This window comes from Chiloscyllium plagiosum, chromosome 37, assembly GCF_004010195.1.
Source record: "Chiloscyllium plagiosum isolate BGI_BamShark_2017 chromosome 37, ASM401019v2, whole genome shotgun sequence".
In the NCBI taxonomy this organism is placed as follows: domain Eukaryota; kingdom Metazoa; phylum Chordata; class Chondrichthyes; order Orectolobiformes; family Hemiscylliidae; genus Chiloscyllium; species Chiloscyllium plagiosum.
Window position 1 is genome coordinate 16,272,097 of NC_057746.1, and position 16,125 is coordinate 16,288,221.

General features: G+C 45.1%; 2 protein-coding genes across 10 annotated transcripts in view; one reads left to right on the top strand and one right to left on the bottom strand.

Annotated features, from left to right (window-relative positions):
• LOC122541318 (netrin-G1-like) overlaps nt 1–16,125 on the bottom strand; it is a 910,622-nt gene that overhangs the window by 790,663 nt on the left and 103,834 nt on the right. The window lies entirely within an intron of this gene.
• The window catches only part of LOC122541315 (netrin-G1-like), a 74,771-nt gene that overhangs the window by 56,169 nt on the left and 2,477 nt on the right, over nt 1–16,125 (top strand). For 5 of the 6 annotated variants that reach the window (XM_043677953.1, XM_043677952.1, XM_043677954.1 and 2 more), the window contains 3 exons: nt 4,118–4,290; nt 8,002–8,028; nt 13,397–13,462. In XM_043677953.1, coding sequence (XP_043533888.1) covers nt 4,118–4,290; nt 8,002–8,028; nt 13,397–13,462 — 266 coding nt within the window. The remainder of the gene's footprint in view (nt 1–4,117; nt 4,291–8,001; nt 8,029–13,396; nt 13,463–16,125) is intronic. The other variant, XM_043677956.1, reaches the window with a different exon arrangement.

Below are 16,125 nucleotides of genomic sequence, written 5' to 3' on the forward strand. Positions count from 1 at the left end.
GGAGCAGATGAGGCGGAGGAATTGGGAATACGGGATGGCATTTTTGCAAGAGGTAGGGTGGGAAGTGGTGTAATCCAGGTAGCTGTGGGAGTTGGTGGGTTTGTAGAAGATGTCAGTGTCAAGTCGGTCATCACTGATGGAGATGGGGAGGTCCAGGAGGGGGAGGGAGGTGTCAGAGATGGTCCAGGTAAATTTAAGGTCAGGGTGGAATGTGTTGGTGAAGTTGATGAATTGCTCAACCTCCTCGCGGGAGCACGAGGTGGCGCCAATGCAGTCATCAATGTAGTGGAGGAAGAGGTGGGGAGTGGTGCCGGTGTAATTACGGAAGATCAACTGCTCTATGTAGCCAACAACGAGACAGGCATAGCTGGGGCCCATATGTGTGCCCATGGCTACCCCTTTGGTCTGGAGGAAGTGGGAGGATTCGAAGGAGTTGTTAAGGGTGAGGACCAGTTCGGCCAAACGAATGAGTGTGTCGGTGGAGGGGTACTGTTGGGAACGTCTGGAGAGGTAAAAACGGAGGGCTTGGAGGCCCTGGTCATGGTGGATGGAGGTGTAGAGGGATTGGATATCCATGGTGAAGATGAGGCGTTGGGGGCTGGGGAAACGGAAGTCTTGGAGGAGGTGGAGGGCGTGGGTGGTGTCTCGAACGTATGTGGGGAGTTCCTGGACTTGGGATAGGACAGTCTCGAGGTAGGTAGAAATTAGTTCAGTGGGGCAGGAGCATGCTGAGACAATGGGTCGGCCAGGGTGGTCAGGCTTGTGGATCTTGGGAAGGAGGTAGAACCGGGCAGTGCGGGGTTCCCGGACTATGAGGTTGGAAGCTGTGGGCGGGAGATCTCCTGAGGCGATGAGGTTCTGTATGGTCTGGGAGATGATGGTTTGGTGATGGGGGGTGGGGTCATAGTCGAGGGGGCGGTAGGAAGAGGTGTCCTCGAGTTGGCGTTTGGCTTCAGCGGTGTAGAGGTCAATGCTTGGGAAGGAGGTAGAACCGGGCAGTGCGGGGTGCGAGAGAATCTCAAACCTATTGGGCAATTGCAGAGATTGTACCTCTGCCCTCTCTCTTGTTACTTGCCTCACTCACGGTCACACTTTCCTATTCCTGACCAAATCCGGGAGACCTTATCCCCAGTGGTGTGACTACCTCCCAGTGCAAAAATCCAGGCGACATTCCCTCTTCCTGATACTCTGTAGTGTCCATAGTTCAGCCTCCAGATTATAAACACTGAGCCAAGCTGCTTGGATTTCAAGCACTTACTGCAGATGTTCTTGCCGTGGATCACAATGGCATCCTGCAGCTCCCAAATGCTTCAGTCTTATCGCATCAGCTGTCCTGCCATCTTTAATTGGTTTTAATTATTCAATTATTTACTTACTTGCGTTTTACATATTTAATTAACTTTAATACCAATTTGTATAGTGTGCAAAAACGTAAGAATAAAACTTAACATTTACCAGAGATTCATTAAACAGTGCTCTACTTTCTCTGTAATGTAACAAGAACCAATTCCCATCTTCCAAAACCATGTCTGAAGTGCAATAAGACTTGGCTGACCTCGTGCAGGATTCTCTGAAGGCTAACTTGCCGGTTGAGCCAGTAGTTAGGAAAACAAATACAATGTTGGCATTTATTTTGAGAGGATGAAAGTATAAAAGCAGGGATGTACTTCTGAGGTTTTGTAAGGCTCTGGTCAGACCACATTTAGAATGTTATAAGCAATTTTGGGTCCCATATGTCAGGAAGGATGTACATGCCCAGGAGCAGGTCCAGAGAAGGTTCATGAGAGTGATCCCAGGAATTCAAGGTTTAACATGTGAGGAGTCGAGATTAGAGTGGTGCTGGAAATGCACAGCAGGTCAGGCAGCATCCGAGGAGCAGGAAAATTGACGTTTCGGGCAGGAGCCTTTCATCAGGAATATGTGAGGACTCTGGGTCTATGCTCAATGGAGTTTAGAAGGATGGGGGGGTATCTGATTGAAACTTACAGAATACTGAATGGTCTGGATAGAGTGAATGTTGGGAAAATATTTCTATTTGCATAAGAGTCTAGGACCCAAGGGCACAGCCTTAGAATAAAGGGAAGACCCTATAGAATGGAGATGAGGAGAAACTCCATCAGCCAGAGAGTGGTGAATCGTTGGAACTTATTGACACAGAAGGCCATGGAGGCCAGGTCATTGAGTATACTTAAAACAGAGATAGATAAGAGGATTGTTAAGTGGATCAAAGATTATGGGGAGAAGGTGGGAGAATGGAATAGAGCAATTTATCAGCAATGGCTGAGAAGACTCAATGTGCAAAATGGCCCATATATTTGCTCTTATGTCTTATGGTCTTTTGCCTCCATAACTATCAGATCATATTCATTTATTTCAATGTACACTATCAGTTGATTTACTTTATTATGATTGCTATTTACGTTCAGATACAGAGCCTTCAGCTTTTTCTTTAATATCTTGACTTGATTGTTCGCTAGATTCTGCTAACTTGGAGTTACTCATGGGCAGCTTTCCTACATTTAGTGCCACAGAACAAAAGAAATGATACAGCACAGAAGGGATCCATTCAGTTCATCTCGGCAATGCTGACCCAAAGATATCCAGATGCCCTTTCTCATTCCATCGTCCTGCATAGCCCATAGTCCTGCAGCTTATTGCGATGTAAAGTGCCGATCTGGTGGGTTTTTTTTAAAGAGTTTAAGGTCATTGCCTCTACCACCAAATTGAGATTATATTATATTAGATTCCCTACAGTGTGGAAACAGGTCCTTCGGCCCAACAAGTCCACACTGACCCTCTGAAGAGTAACTCACACAGACCCATTTCCCTCTGACTAATGCACCTAACACTATGGGCAATTTAGCATGGCCAATCTACCTGACCTACACATCTTTGGACTGTGGGAGGAAACTGGAACACCCAAAGGAAACCCACGCAGACACAGGGAGAATGTGCAAACTCCACATAAACAGTCGCACAAGGCGGGAATCGAACTCGAGTCCCTGGCGCTGTGAGGCTGCAAATTCCAAGTATCTCTGTGTAGTAATGCTTTTCCTCATACCCCTCTAATTCTTCTGCCAGTCGGCTTGAATCTATGACCCCTGGTTTGTGAACTCCCCAACAGGGAAAACAGGCTTCACCCGTGTACCCTATTTCCTTGCAGAGAGTTTGTGCAGAAGGTCCACCCTTTCCAAATTTAATGAACAGCATTTAGATAATGCCCTTACCACCCTTGTGGTAGTGAAATGGGCTGAAGTGCTTCATGGGAGTCTTAACCAGACAAAATGTGACACCAAGACACAGAATTGGGCATTGTCTTAAAGCTTGGCCAAAAGAAGGCAGTCTTGATAGTCGGACGAAAGAAGAGAGAGCCTTGGAATTAGAGAGGTAATTCCAAATCTTAGGGTCCAAACTGCTGAAGACATGACAACTAATGGTCATATGGGTGGTGTGGTGGCTCAGTGGTTAGCACCACTGCCTCAGGCACCAGGAACCCGAATTTGATTCCAGCCTTGGGATGACTGTCTGTGTGGAGTTTGCATGTTCTCCACGTAGGTTTCCTCCGTGTGCTCCAGTTTCCTCCCACAGTCCAAAGATGTGCAGGTGATGGGAAATGTGGGATGGGCCTGGGTGCCATGCTCTCTTGGACAGTGGATGTGATGGGCTGAATGGCCTCTTCCTACACTGTAGGGATTCCATGAGAGACTGTTCTGTACTCTCCCAGTAAGCTATGGATTACTGCCTCAAAGGTGCTAGACAAATGCAAAGTGTGATGATGATTTTTAAGGGAAAAAATACAATAACCTGGCAGTTCCAGAAACCTGAGGGTATCCCAAAGTTTTGGGCAGGCATCAAACAATGAAGCGCTGATGTTGCAGATCCTTGCTTTAAAGGTCTGAGGATGGCTGAGCTGATTGTAATCTCTATCTCTCGCTCTCAACCAACCTGTCCTTGCTGCTGCTGCTCTCTCACAACCAAAAGCTGCGAATTTCAAACACACACTACCCGGGATGAAAAATGTGACTGTTTGCAGAGTGAAGTTGATGAAGGAGGAGCGGACTTCTGGGTTATTTTTTTAAACAGAGCTGACCGGAGTTTTGCTGTTGTGTGTTGTCAGGTGCAAGTGTAACCTTCACGCCAACAACTGTGTCATGAAGAAAGGGAAGCTGAGCTGTGAGTGTGAGCACAACACCACGGGGCCGGACTGCGGTCGATGCAAGAAAGGTTTTCACGGCCGACGGTGGAGAGCAGGCTCGTACCTCCCCATCCCCAAAGGGACGGCCAATGTCTGTGAGTAATGAACATCTCTCCAGCTCAGTCTAGCACCTGTGGGGGGAGGGGGTGTTTCACTTCATATTTCGCGTTGTCAGCCCTTTCCCTCCGGCAATGCATCAATTCCAAACACAATGCGGTGGGCATTTGTAATTATGTTAATGTGTAAACAGAGACTTAGAGTGTGCACTTTCACAATTACAGAGTCAGAAAGCTCAGTCAGAGACCAATCAGCCCATCATGATTCTGATAGTTGATTAGATTCCCTGCAGTACAGAAACTGGCCCTTCTGCCCAACAAGTCCATACCAACCCTCCGAAGGGTAACCCACTCAGACCCATTCCCCCCATCCTATATTTACCCCTGACTAGTGCACCTAACAATCCAGATCTCCTTCGAATCCTCCAACTTCTTCCAGACCAAAGGGGTAGCCATGGGCACCCGTATGGGCCCCAGCTATGCCTGTCTCTTTGTCGGTTACGTGGAACAGTCCAACTTCCATAGTTACACCGGCACCACTCCCCACCTCTACCTCCGCTACATTGATGACTGCATTGGCGCCACCTCGTGCTCCCACGAGGAGGTTGAGTAGTTCATCAACTTCACCAACACATTCCACCCTGACCTTAAATTCACCTGGATCATCTCTGACACCTCCCTCCCCTTCCTGAACCTCTCCATCTCCATCAACGATGACCGACTCAACACTGACATTTTTTACAAACCCACTGACTCCCACAGTTCCCTGGATTGCACCTCCACCCACCCTACCTCCCGCAAAAATGCCATCCTGTATTCCCAATTCCTCTGGCTCCACTGCATTTGCTCCTAGGAGGACCAGTTCCACCACAGAACACACCAGATGCCTCCTTCTTTAAAGACCGCAATTTCCCTTCCCATGTGGTTGATGATGCCCTCCAGCTCATCTCATCCGTGTCTCACACCTCCGCCATCGCACCCCACCCCTTCAACTGCAACAAGGACAGAAACCCCCTGGTACTCACCTTCCACCCCACGAACCTCCGCATAAATCGCATCATTAGCCGACAATTCCTCCACCTCCAAACGGACCCCACCACCAAACATATATTTCCGTCCTCACCCTTATCCACTTTCCATAAAAACTGTTCTCTCCGAGACTACCTGGTCAGGTCCACGCTCCCAAACAACCCACCCTCCCATCCTGGCACCTCCCCCTGCCACCGCAGGAATAGCAAAACCTGCGGCCACACCTCCCCCCTCACTTTTGTCCAAGACACCAAAAGAGCCTTCCACATCCATCAAGGTTTCACCTGCACTTCCATACATGTCATTTATTGTATCCATTGCTCCCGATGCGGTCTACTCTACATTGGGCAGACTGGATGCTTTCTCGCAGAGCACTTCAGAGAATGTTTCCAGGATACCCGCACCAATCAACCCCACCACCCCATTTCAACTCCCCATCCCACTCTGCTGAGGACATGCAGGTCCTGGGCCTCCTCCATCGCCACTCCCTCACCATCCAATGCCTGGAGGAAGAACGCCTCATCTTCTGCCTTAGGACCCTCCACCCCATGGCATCAATGTGGACTTCACCAGTTTCCTCATTTCCCCTCCCCCTCCACCTTACCTCAATTCCAACCTTCCAGCTCAGCAGCATCTTCATGACCTGTCCCACCTGTCAATATTCCTTCCCACCTATCCACTCCACCATTCCCTCCGACCTATCACCTTTACCCCCACATCCATCCACTTATTGCACTCTCAGCTACCTTCTCCCCAACCCTATCCCCCCAGCTCCCATTTATGTCTCCAGCCCCGAGGGTCCCAGTCTCATTCCTGATGAAGGGCTTTTGCTCGAAACATCAATTTTCCTGCTCCTCGGATGCTGCCTGACCTGTTGTGCTTCTCCAGCGCCACTCTATTTTTGACTCTAATGCATCTAACATTACAGGCAATTTAGCATTACCAATTCACCTGACCTGCACATCTTTGGATTGTGGGAGGAAACCAGAGCACCCGGAGGAAACTCACGCAGACACAGGGAGAAATTCCAAGGCTGGAATCGAACCTGGATCCCTGGTGCTATGAGGCAGCATTAAGTCTTAGTCCCCTCATTGAGTCAGCATGGAAACAGACCCTTTGGTCCAACCAGTCCATGCCAAACATAATTCCAAACTAAACTATTCCCACCTGCCAGCCCCTGGCCCATATCCCTCCAAATCTTTCCTATTTATGTATTTACCCAAATGTCTTTTAAATGTTGTAATTGTCCCCGTCTCCACGACTTCCTCAGGAAGTGCATTCGACACCAGAACCATCCTCTGTGTGAAAAAGTTGCCCCACATGTCTTTTTAAAATCTCTCTCCTCTCACCTTAAAAATGTGTCCCTTAGTCTTGAGATTCCCCATCCTTGGGAAAAGACAACTGCCATTAGGTCTATCCATATTCCTTATTATGTTATAAACTTTGATAAGGTCTTTCATGACAGCCTTGCAATTGCTTCCTTTGTCAAGTATTTTTCTAAATCCCTTCTGAAAGCTATTATCCAATTTCTTTCCACATTCTTTCAAACATTTGTATTGTAGATCAATCATAACTCACTATGTCAAAATAAATCTTCATTCTGATGTTTATGTAATGAACTACAATTAATCTGGCTTCTCGGGTTATCAACTCTCCTAGAACATAGAAAAGTACAGGCCCTTTGGCCCTCGACATTGCGCCAACCTGTGAAACCAATCTGAAGCCCATCTAACTTACATTATTCCATTATCATCCATATGTTTATCCAATGACCATTCCCGTCAGTGGAAACATTTTAGCCTGATTTACTCATTCAGAATCTTCCTGATTTTAAAGCCCTCTGTCAGTGTAATGTAGAGATAGTGACCAAAGTGAAATTATGAGGGTGAGGTCAAAATTGTTACACACACACACACACACACACACACAAACACCAGAGAGATAGCTGCTGGTAAAATACATAGAGATCTGTAAAAAAAGCTAATGACACAACTAAACAGCCAAGCATTCTATGTGACACTCTGAAATGCTAACCTTATGCACTTACACATTATTCATATCTCATGATAATGTGCTTACCCACTAATCTCACACTTACAAATCAACCTCATCTCACCAAGGGCATTCTGCTTCACATGTGAATACCAGTGGCCATCAGACAAAAATGGCCATTCAGCCCATTGAGTATGTTCCACCATTCAGTGAGGTCATGGCTGATCTGATCATCCTTGACACTACTTTCCCACTTTTCTCCATTACTCTTGATTTCCCCACAAAAACAACTATCTCACCATTGTATATACTCAATGACCCTTGGCCTCAACACCCCTCTGCAGTAAAGAATTCAACAGATTCACTCATCTGCCAGAGAATGAAATCCGCCTCACTTCTTAAATGTGCAACCCCTCACTCTGAGTTAATGCCCTCTGCTTCCAGACTCTCCCACAAGGGGAAACAACCTCTCCACATCTCTTCTGTCAAGTCCTCTAAGAATGTTTATGTTTCGAAAAGGTCACCTCTCGTTCTTCGATACTCTAACCAGTACAGGCCCAAACTGATCATGCTGTCCTCATGGAACCCTCTGAGGTTGTCAGGGCATTTGAGAGGTCAACTTCAACCTCATATACACTCTGCAATATTTGTTATATTTGTTTGGTTTATCAATAAAGATTCTTAACCATTCAACTTTCTAATTCTTTTTGTTTCTGTTTCACTCTCCAGGTATCCCTGACAATGACATCAGTGGCTGTAAGTTGTAAATATGACTTGGATCTCGAGCCCATTTCCATATCAGGAACAAACTGATGCCCTCAAACTTCCCACATCCCTTACTGACTGAGAAATAGGCGGAGGATTGAAGAGGGTGTGATTGTGTAAGAAGTATAGGAGTGAGCAGGGAGTGACTGTATCACAGTTGTAGGAGTGAATAGGAAGTGACTGTGTAAGAGGCATAGAAGTGAACAGGGAGTGACTCTGCACAGCTGTAACAGACTTCTCCGAACACAGGAATAGTGCCTGAGGACTTGAGAATTGCAAATGTGACACCACTATAGAGTCCTAGAGTCATACAGCATGGAAACAGACTCTGCACTTCAAGTCATCCGTACTGACAAGACTTAGTACCAATCTGACTTAGTCCCATTTGCCAACATTTTGCTCATATCCCTCTAAACTCTTCCTATTCATACCCCCATGCAGATTGTAAATGTACCCACCTCCACCACTTCCTCTGGTACCTTGTTCCGGACATGCACCATCCTTTGCATTAAAAAGTTACGTCTCAAGTCCTTTTATAAATCTTTCTCCTCTACCTTAAACCTATCCCCTCTAGTTCTGCACGTGTCAATGCTAGGAAACAAACCTTAGCTATTCACCCTATCCATGCCCCTCATGATGTTGTAACCTCTTTATGGTCATCCCGCAGCCTCCGATACTCCAGGGAAAAAAATCCCCAGTCTATATTCAGCCTCTTTCTGTGACTCAAACCCTCCAGTCAAGGCAACATCCTTGTTAATCAAAGTTTGTGAGAAGTTTGTAGCTCGGGTGCTCATTGTGGTTCTGTTTGCCAAGCTGAGAACTTGTGTTGCAGACGTTTCATCCCCTGTCTAGGTGACATCCTCAGTGCTTGGGAGCCTCCTGCGAAGTGCTTCTGTGATGTATCCACCAGCATTTATAATGGTTTGTCTCTGCCGCTTCCGGTTGTCAGTTCCAGCTGTCTGCTGCAGTGGCCGGTATATTGGGTCCAGGTCGATGTGTTTGTTGATGGAATCTGTGGATGAGTGCCATGCCTCTAGGAATTCCCTGGCTGTTCTTTGTTTGGCTTGTCCTATAATAGTAGTGTTGTCCCAGTCGAACTAACAGACAGCTAATGATCTGTATCCATGAACACCAACTAGCCACGAAATGACACGACCAGCTATCCTTAGTAGCTACACACGCAGATGACAAGCAACATGAGTTCGACTGGGACAACACTACTATTATAGGACAAGCCAAACAGAGAACAGTCAGAGAATTCCTAGAGGCATGGCACTCATCCACAGATTCTATCAACAAACACATCGACCTGGACCCAATATACTGGCCACTGCAGCGGACAGCTGGAACTGACAACTGGAAGCGGCAAAGACAAGCCACTATAAATGCCAGAGGAAACATCACAGAAGCGCTTCACAGGAGGCTCCCAAGCACTGAGGATGTCACCTAGATAGGGGACGAAACGTCTGCAACACAAATTCCCAGCTTGGCGAACAGAACCACAACATCCTGTTAATCTTTCCTGCACCTTTTCAATTTAACAACATCTTTGCAACAGAATTGAACACAGTATTCTAAATATGGCCTAAACAGCGTTCTGCACAATTGAAACATGACATCTGAACCCCTACACTCAATGTTCTGACCAGTGAAGTTAAGAGTGCCAAACACCTTCTTCACCACCCTGTCTACCTGTGGCACTACATTCAGCGAACTGTGCACCCAAGGTCTGATTGTTGTTTAAGAAAGAGGCAAAGGTTAACCCAGGACACTACAGATCAGTCAGCTTGGCATCCGTAATGGGAAAACTGATGGATGTTATAATACAGGATAAGATAAATATACAGTTCAAGAAAAATCAGTTAATACTAGACAGTCAACATTGCTTTGTCAAGTGCAGGTCATGTGAGACAAATTTAAATGAGTTATTTGGTAAGGTGACACAGGTCATGGATGAAGCTAGTGCTGTGGATGTTGTACATTTGGATTTACAGAAAGAATTTGATACAGTGCTACTTGGCAGGTTGATAAGCAAGTTGGAAATGTTTGGGATTGATGGGTCATTGGCAACATGGATTAGAAGTTAGCTAAATGATGGGAAACCATGTAGCTTTAGCTGGACATTTCTCAGATTGGAGACAAATTGAAAGTGATGTGCTCCAGGGACTCAGGTTGAGACCCTTCCTTAATCTGATTTTATGGTAAGTTTATAAATGGGGGTTGAGGGCAAAATCTTTAAATTTGCAGATGAAGCTAAGTGAGGGAGCATAGTGAGAATGACACTGGGCGACTTCAAAGAAACATTGACAAGTTATCCAAATGTGCAGACACCTAGCAGATGAAATTCAATGCAGAGAAACTGCGAGATAATACATTTTGATAGAAGAAACATTTAGAGAAAATACACGCTCAATGGTATAACTTTGAGGGAAGTACAGGAGTAGAAAGACTCACGTGCATATTCTCTGAAGGTGACCAGTCAAGTTGAAACAGTTAAGAAGTTTTATAGAGTCATAGTGATACTTTATAAGTAGAAGCATAGTGATACTACAGTTCCACAAATCATTGGTCAGACCATATTTTTAGTATTGTGTTCAGTTGTGGGCACTGCAAAGGAGTGACTGCAAAGGAGGTTTACTAGAATGACAGCACGAGTGAGGGATTTTGATACAAGAAAAGATGAGAGAAATCAAACTTATTTGCCTTGGAGCAAAGAAGACTAAGAGGTGACCTTATTGAGGTGTTCAGAATTTTGAACAATTTTGTTAGAGTAAAGAAGGATATTCTGTTTCCACTAATTGGTATGTCAGTGACTAGGGGGGTCACAATTTCAACATTGTCAGCAAGAGAGCTAGGAGTGAGATATGGAGGAACTTCTTTATTCAGAGTTGTGAGATTTGGAGAGCACTGTCGAGTATGTGGTGCTGGAAAAGCACAGCCAGTCAGGCAACATCTAAGGAGCAGGAGAATCGACATTTCAGGCATAAGCTCTTCATCAGGAAGGTGCCCAAAACGTCGATTCTCCTGGTCCTCGGATGCTGCCTGACTGGCTGTGCTTTTTCAGCACCACACTGTCTGCTCTAATCTTCAGCATTTGCAGTCCTCACTTTCTCCCTTTCGAGAGCACTGCCTGAGAAAGTGACAGAGGTGGATTCCACAAGACAGCTGGATATATAATGGATTTAGAGGATTACAGAGATAGGACTGGAGAGAAGGTCAAGATGGATAGCTCTTTTGGCAATCAGTGTAGACACAATGGGTTTAATGGCCTCCTGTCCTGCAAAAGTCTCTGATTCTAGGTGTAAGAGTGAAGAGGAAGTGACTCTGTAACAGGTGTAGAGGTGAACAGGGAGTGGCACTGTGACAAATGTACAGGTGAACAGAGATTGACTGTGTGACATAGAGTCATAGAGATATACAGCACAGAAACAGATCCTATGGTCCAACACATCCATGCTGACCATATATCCTAACCTAATCTAATCCCATCTGCCAGCACTTAGCCCATGTGCCTCCAACCGCTTCCTGTTCATATAACCATCCAGATAACTTTTAAATGTTGTAATTGTACCAGGCTCCACCACTTCCTCTGGCAACTCATTCCATACATACATCATTCGCTGCATGAAGAAGTTGCCCCTTAGGTCCCTTTTAAATCTTTCCCCTTGATCTCTAAACCTATGCCCTCTATTCCTGAAGTCCCTTGTCACAGAGAAAATTGTCTATTTATCCGATCCATGCCTCTACAAAGTCACCCCTCAGCCTCCGATGCTCCAGGGCAAACAGCACCAGCCTACTAACCCTTCAACCCTGGCAACATCATTACTTTACCATTAAGTGTATTAGTTCTCTCCTGGTTTGCCTTTCCAAACTACAGCACCTCACTTTTATCCAAATAAAACACCATTTCCTACTCCTCAGCCCATTGGCCCATTTGATCAATATCCTGTTGTACTCTGAGGTAACCTTCTTCACTGTCCACTACACCTCCAATTTTGGGTACAAGCATAAACAGGGAGTGACTATGTCACAGGTATTGAGGTGGAGAGGGATTGTGATGAACAGAAGAAGGTTAATAGACACTGGGATCAGAAATCTCTTTATTTGATGTATCTCAATCATAGAATCCCTATAGTATGGAAACAGGCTATTTGACCCAACAAGTCCACACCAACCCTCCAAAGAGTAACCCACGCAGATCCATTCCCCTACTCTATTATTCTATGTTTACCCTAACCAATGCATCTAACCCACACATCCCTGAGCACCTGGACACTTTAGCATGGCAAATTCACCTAACCCCCATGCAGATATAGGGGGAGAATGTGCAAACTCCACACAGACAGTTGCCTGAGGCTGGAATCAAACCCAGGACTCTGGTACTGTGAGGCAGCATTGCTAACCACTGAGCCACCAGACCACCCTGTATCTGATATAATTTCTTCGAGTAATGGAGGAGTGAATTTGTGATATATGATGTATGTCTCTGCTCAGAAGAAAGGACTTCTTAACCATCGTAGTGAGAACAGTGAAAATGAAATAGGGGGAGTTTTTGTAGAAAGTCTGATACCAGGACCAAAAGGAGCCTGTTACAATCCCAGCTTCAGGGCTGCAAAATTGATCAATTCTACCTGTTCACATTTTTTCCAAGAGTTTTCCAGGCTTCACCTGTTTGCAACCATACATCACTTCAACATTCAAACCAGCACCCACTCTGAGAATGACCCATAACACTCCACACTGACAGGGTGACCATAGCTCACCACACTAGCCTTGATTCCCCAATACTGATTGGAGTGACTATAACTCTCCACTCATACCCAAAGTGACCATAACTACACACACTGACTATGAAGGAGCCACAATAACTGAGGATGGCTCTAACTTCACATACTGACAGAGAACAATTATAACTACAAATGACCTTAACTCATCACACCGACAAAGTGTACAACATGGGATCAGAAATACATCTAGAAACTGTGTGGCCTGACCACAAAACCTTTGAATTCCCTCCCTCACCTTCACAATCTCTTCACCTGTTTCAGCTGCTCAAAGAAATTCCTTCAAATTTCACTCTTTCACTGAGTTTTGATCATCTGCCCTAATGTTGCCACTGATTTTTCAGTGTCAAGTCTGATTAATTGATTGATTGATCATTGCATGTTTTTCTGTGCCTGTGTTTGTCTGTGTGAGCACATCTTTGTCCTTGTGTCTGCAAGTGAATATGTTTGTCCATAAATATGTCTGTCTATCATGTGTGTTTGGGTATGCGTGTCTCTGTGAGAGATGCTGTACTGAGGTCAGACATTGTTCTCCATCTGTGACTGATATTGCTGATTTCTCCTGATACATGCAGCAGACCCAAAGCTGACTCACACAAGGCCAAGTATTTCATCACTTGAGGGCACCAATTCAGAGCAAGGTAAGATCTCTCAAACAATTTGATTGAGTTTTCAGAAGAAAGAGAATGCATTCAAACATCCAGTTTGTACCTCAGCACCTTCAAACCCAGGTTTTTTTGGTCACCAATCTTATTGTCTTCTTGCAGTAGCTTTCTATCTGACCTGTCCTCAGAATCTTCACTCTGTTTGTTTAGTCGTGAGTCCACCCAAGTAGTAATTCATCAAACATAATTGGAAAGTCCAAACGCGTTCTATCTACCAACAGTTTCCACATATAGTACACATTTTCTTCTGAAACATTTGCTTTAAAGGTAGTGCACTTATGATACATGACAACAAATCAAACCAGGATTTCTTTCGGCTGGTGGGCAGTGCCATAATTCAATCTAGAAATATTGGCAGAGTTCTCTCATTTTCCGATAAAGCAGTTTGCCCAGTGAGCTTCCTGGCACCCAGTCCATCATGATTCAAAACAGCATTTCTGTTGCAATCCTCAGCCCATCACAGCGTTAATTATGCAATTGTACTTTTGGGCACCTTTCTCTGTGAATCGCACAGCCAGAGAGGGTGGAAATGCTCACCACTGCACATAATCTTTGGCTTCCCCTACTCCGTGCTATATTTACAGCCCAACAACAACAACACCACTTCAGAGACTGCAAGTCAGGAGCTATACCCCTAGCACTGAGGTATTGCAATTTCAATCTTTGACTAGTGGCTCAGAGGAAGGGAAAGTTTGTCTGACTGCTTCATGAATAATGGTGATGGTAGCTGGAATAACCAAGGTCTTTTCCCTAGGGCACGGTTTTAAGGTGAGAGGGAAAAGATTCAAGGGGGACTTTGAGTGGCAACTTTTTCATACAGATGGTAGTACATTTATGGAATGAGCAGCTCAAAGAAGTGGTAGTGGCAGGTACAATTATGACATTTGAAAGACATTGGATAGACACATGGTTAGGAAGGGTTTAGAGGGATATAAGCCAAATGCAGCAAATGGGATGGTTCCAGTTTAGGAAATGTGGTTGGAATGGATAAATTGAGATGAAGGGTCTGTTACATGACTTTGTGACTCTATGACTCTAAGGCATGGAGGGAGAAGGAACCTGTCCTTTTCCCAGACCACCACCACAAAGATCCACACCTATATCCACAACCTGCCTCATACTTGCCAGCACTACCTCTGCCTTTGCATTTCCAAGTCACCAAGGCTCACCCAGACTGCAGCTCTCAGAACTGTACTGTATGCGTCATGTTAATGCAACAGCTCACCTTACCTCATCCTCCAGAATGACTTATTATTCCTGCACTTCCCACTCACTCACTGAAAACCACTGATTGACCCTCTCCTGCACTGACACCACCACAAATGTTTCATCTCACTTGCATCATAAACATTTCCTTCAGTTGTCTCATTGCCTGAATAAACTGGCTCATGGTACTGTACAGCTAATTCTCTGTACTTCCCGGAGTCCTCCCATTCATTGTGTGTTTGTGTTTTTAGTCCTCTCAAAATGCATCATCTCTTTTTTTTTTCAGGATTAAATCTACAAGTCATTTTGTTTAATATAACCAGCCTATCTCTAACACACTGTCATCTAAGCCTTTCCTTAGGAGTCCTGAAGAAGGATTACACCTGAAACAGTGACTTCTCCTGATGATGCCTGGCTTGCTGTGTTCTTCCAGCCTCCTGCTTATCCACAGTGGTACCACATTAGATGTCCTCCAGTTCTGTGGTGTCTCTCCTATGTCCCAAGAGGATCTGAAAACTAATATAATTCTTCCCTTGCCTCCCACAGCAGCCTGGATACATTTCATCTGGGCCTGGCAATTTATACAATCTTAAACTAGCTATAACCTCCTTCCTATCAATTGCAATTTGTTCAAGCATAGTGAGTTTTGAGAAGAACAAGCACAAATTACCGTGCAAGGACTGTAACAAACACTACATTGGACAAACAGGCAGAAAACTATCTAGCAGGATACAAAAGCTTCAACTAGCCACAAAATGACATGATCCTCTCTCACTAGTATCCTTACATACAGATAAGGAAGGACACCACTTCGACTGGGACAACACATCCATCCGAGGACAAGCCAAACAGAGACACACACAAAAATTCCTAAAAGCATGGCATCCCAACCGGAACTCTATCAACAAGCACATTGATTCAGACCCCATCTACCACCCCCTGAGACAAAGAACAGGAAATGACATCGCCAACCTAAAGAAACCCAAACATATAAATAGAAAGTAGGAATCAGCAGCAGTGCTTTGCCCGGAGGCCCACTGAAGGTGTTACCTAGTAGGGTGATGAAACATCTAAAAATGTACCTTCCAGCCCAGCGAGCAAACCTGCATCCAGTTGATCAAGCATATCACAGTCTTCTTCTCTGATTTCTATATCTACATCATTCTTCTCTATCAGATGAACACAGATGTAACCATTTAAAAATCTCATCTACTCCACCACTGTCTGGCACTTAGGTGCCTAATGGGCACTATTCTTTCCCAGGTTATTACCCAATATACTTATGAAATGCCTTTATATTTTCCTTTATATTACCCACCAAGACTTAGAGGTGCCGCTGTTGGACTGGGGTGGGCAAAGTAAAAAAATCACACAACACCAGGTTATAGTCCAACAGTTTTATTTGGAGGCACTAGTTTGCAGAGTGCTGCTCC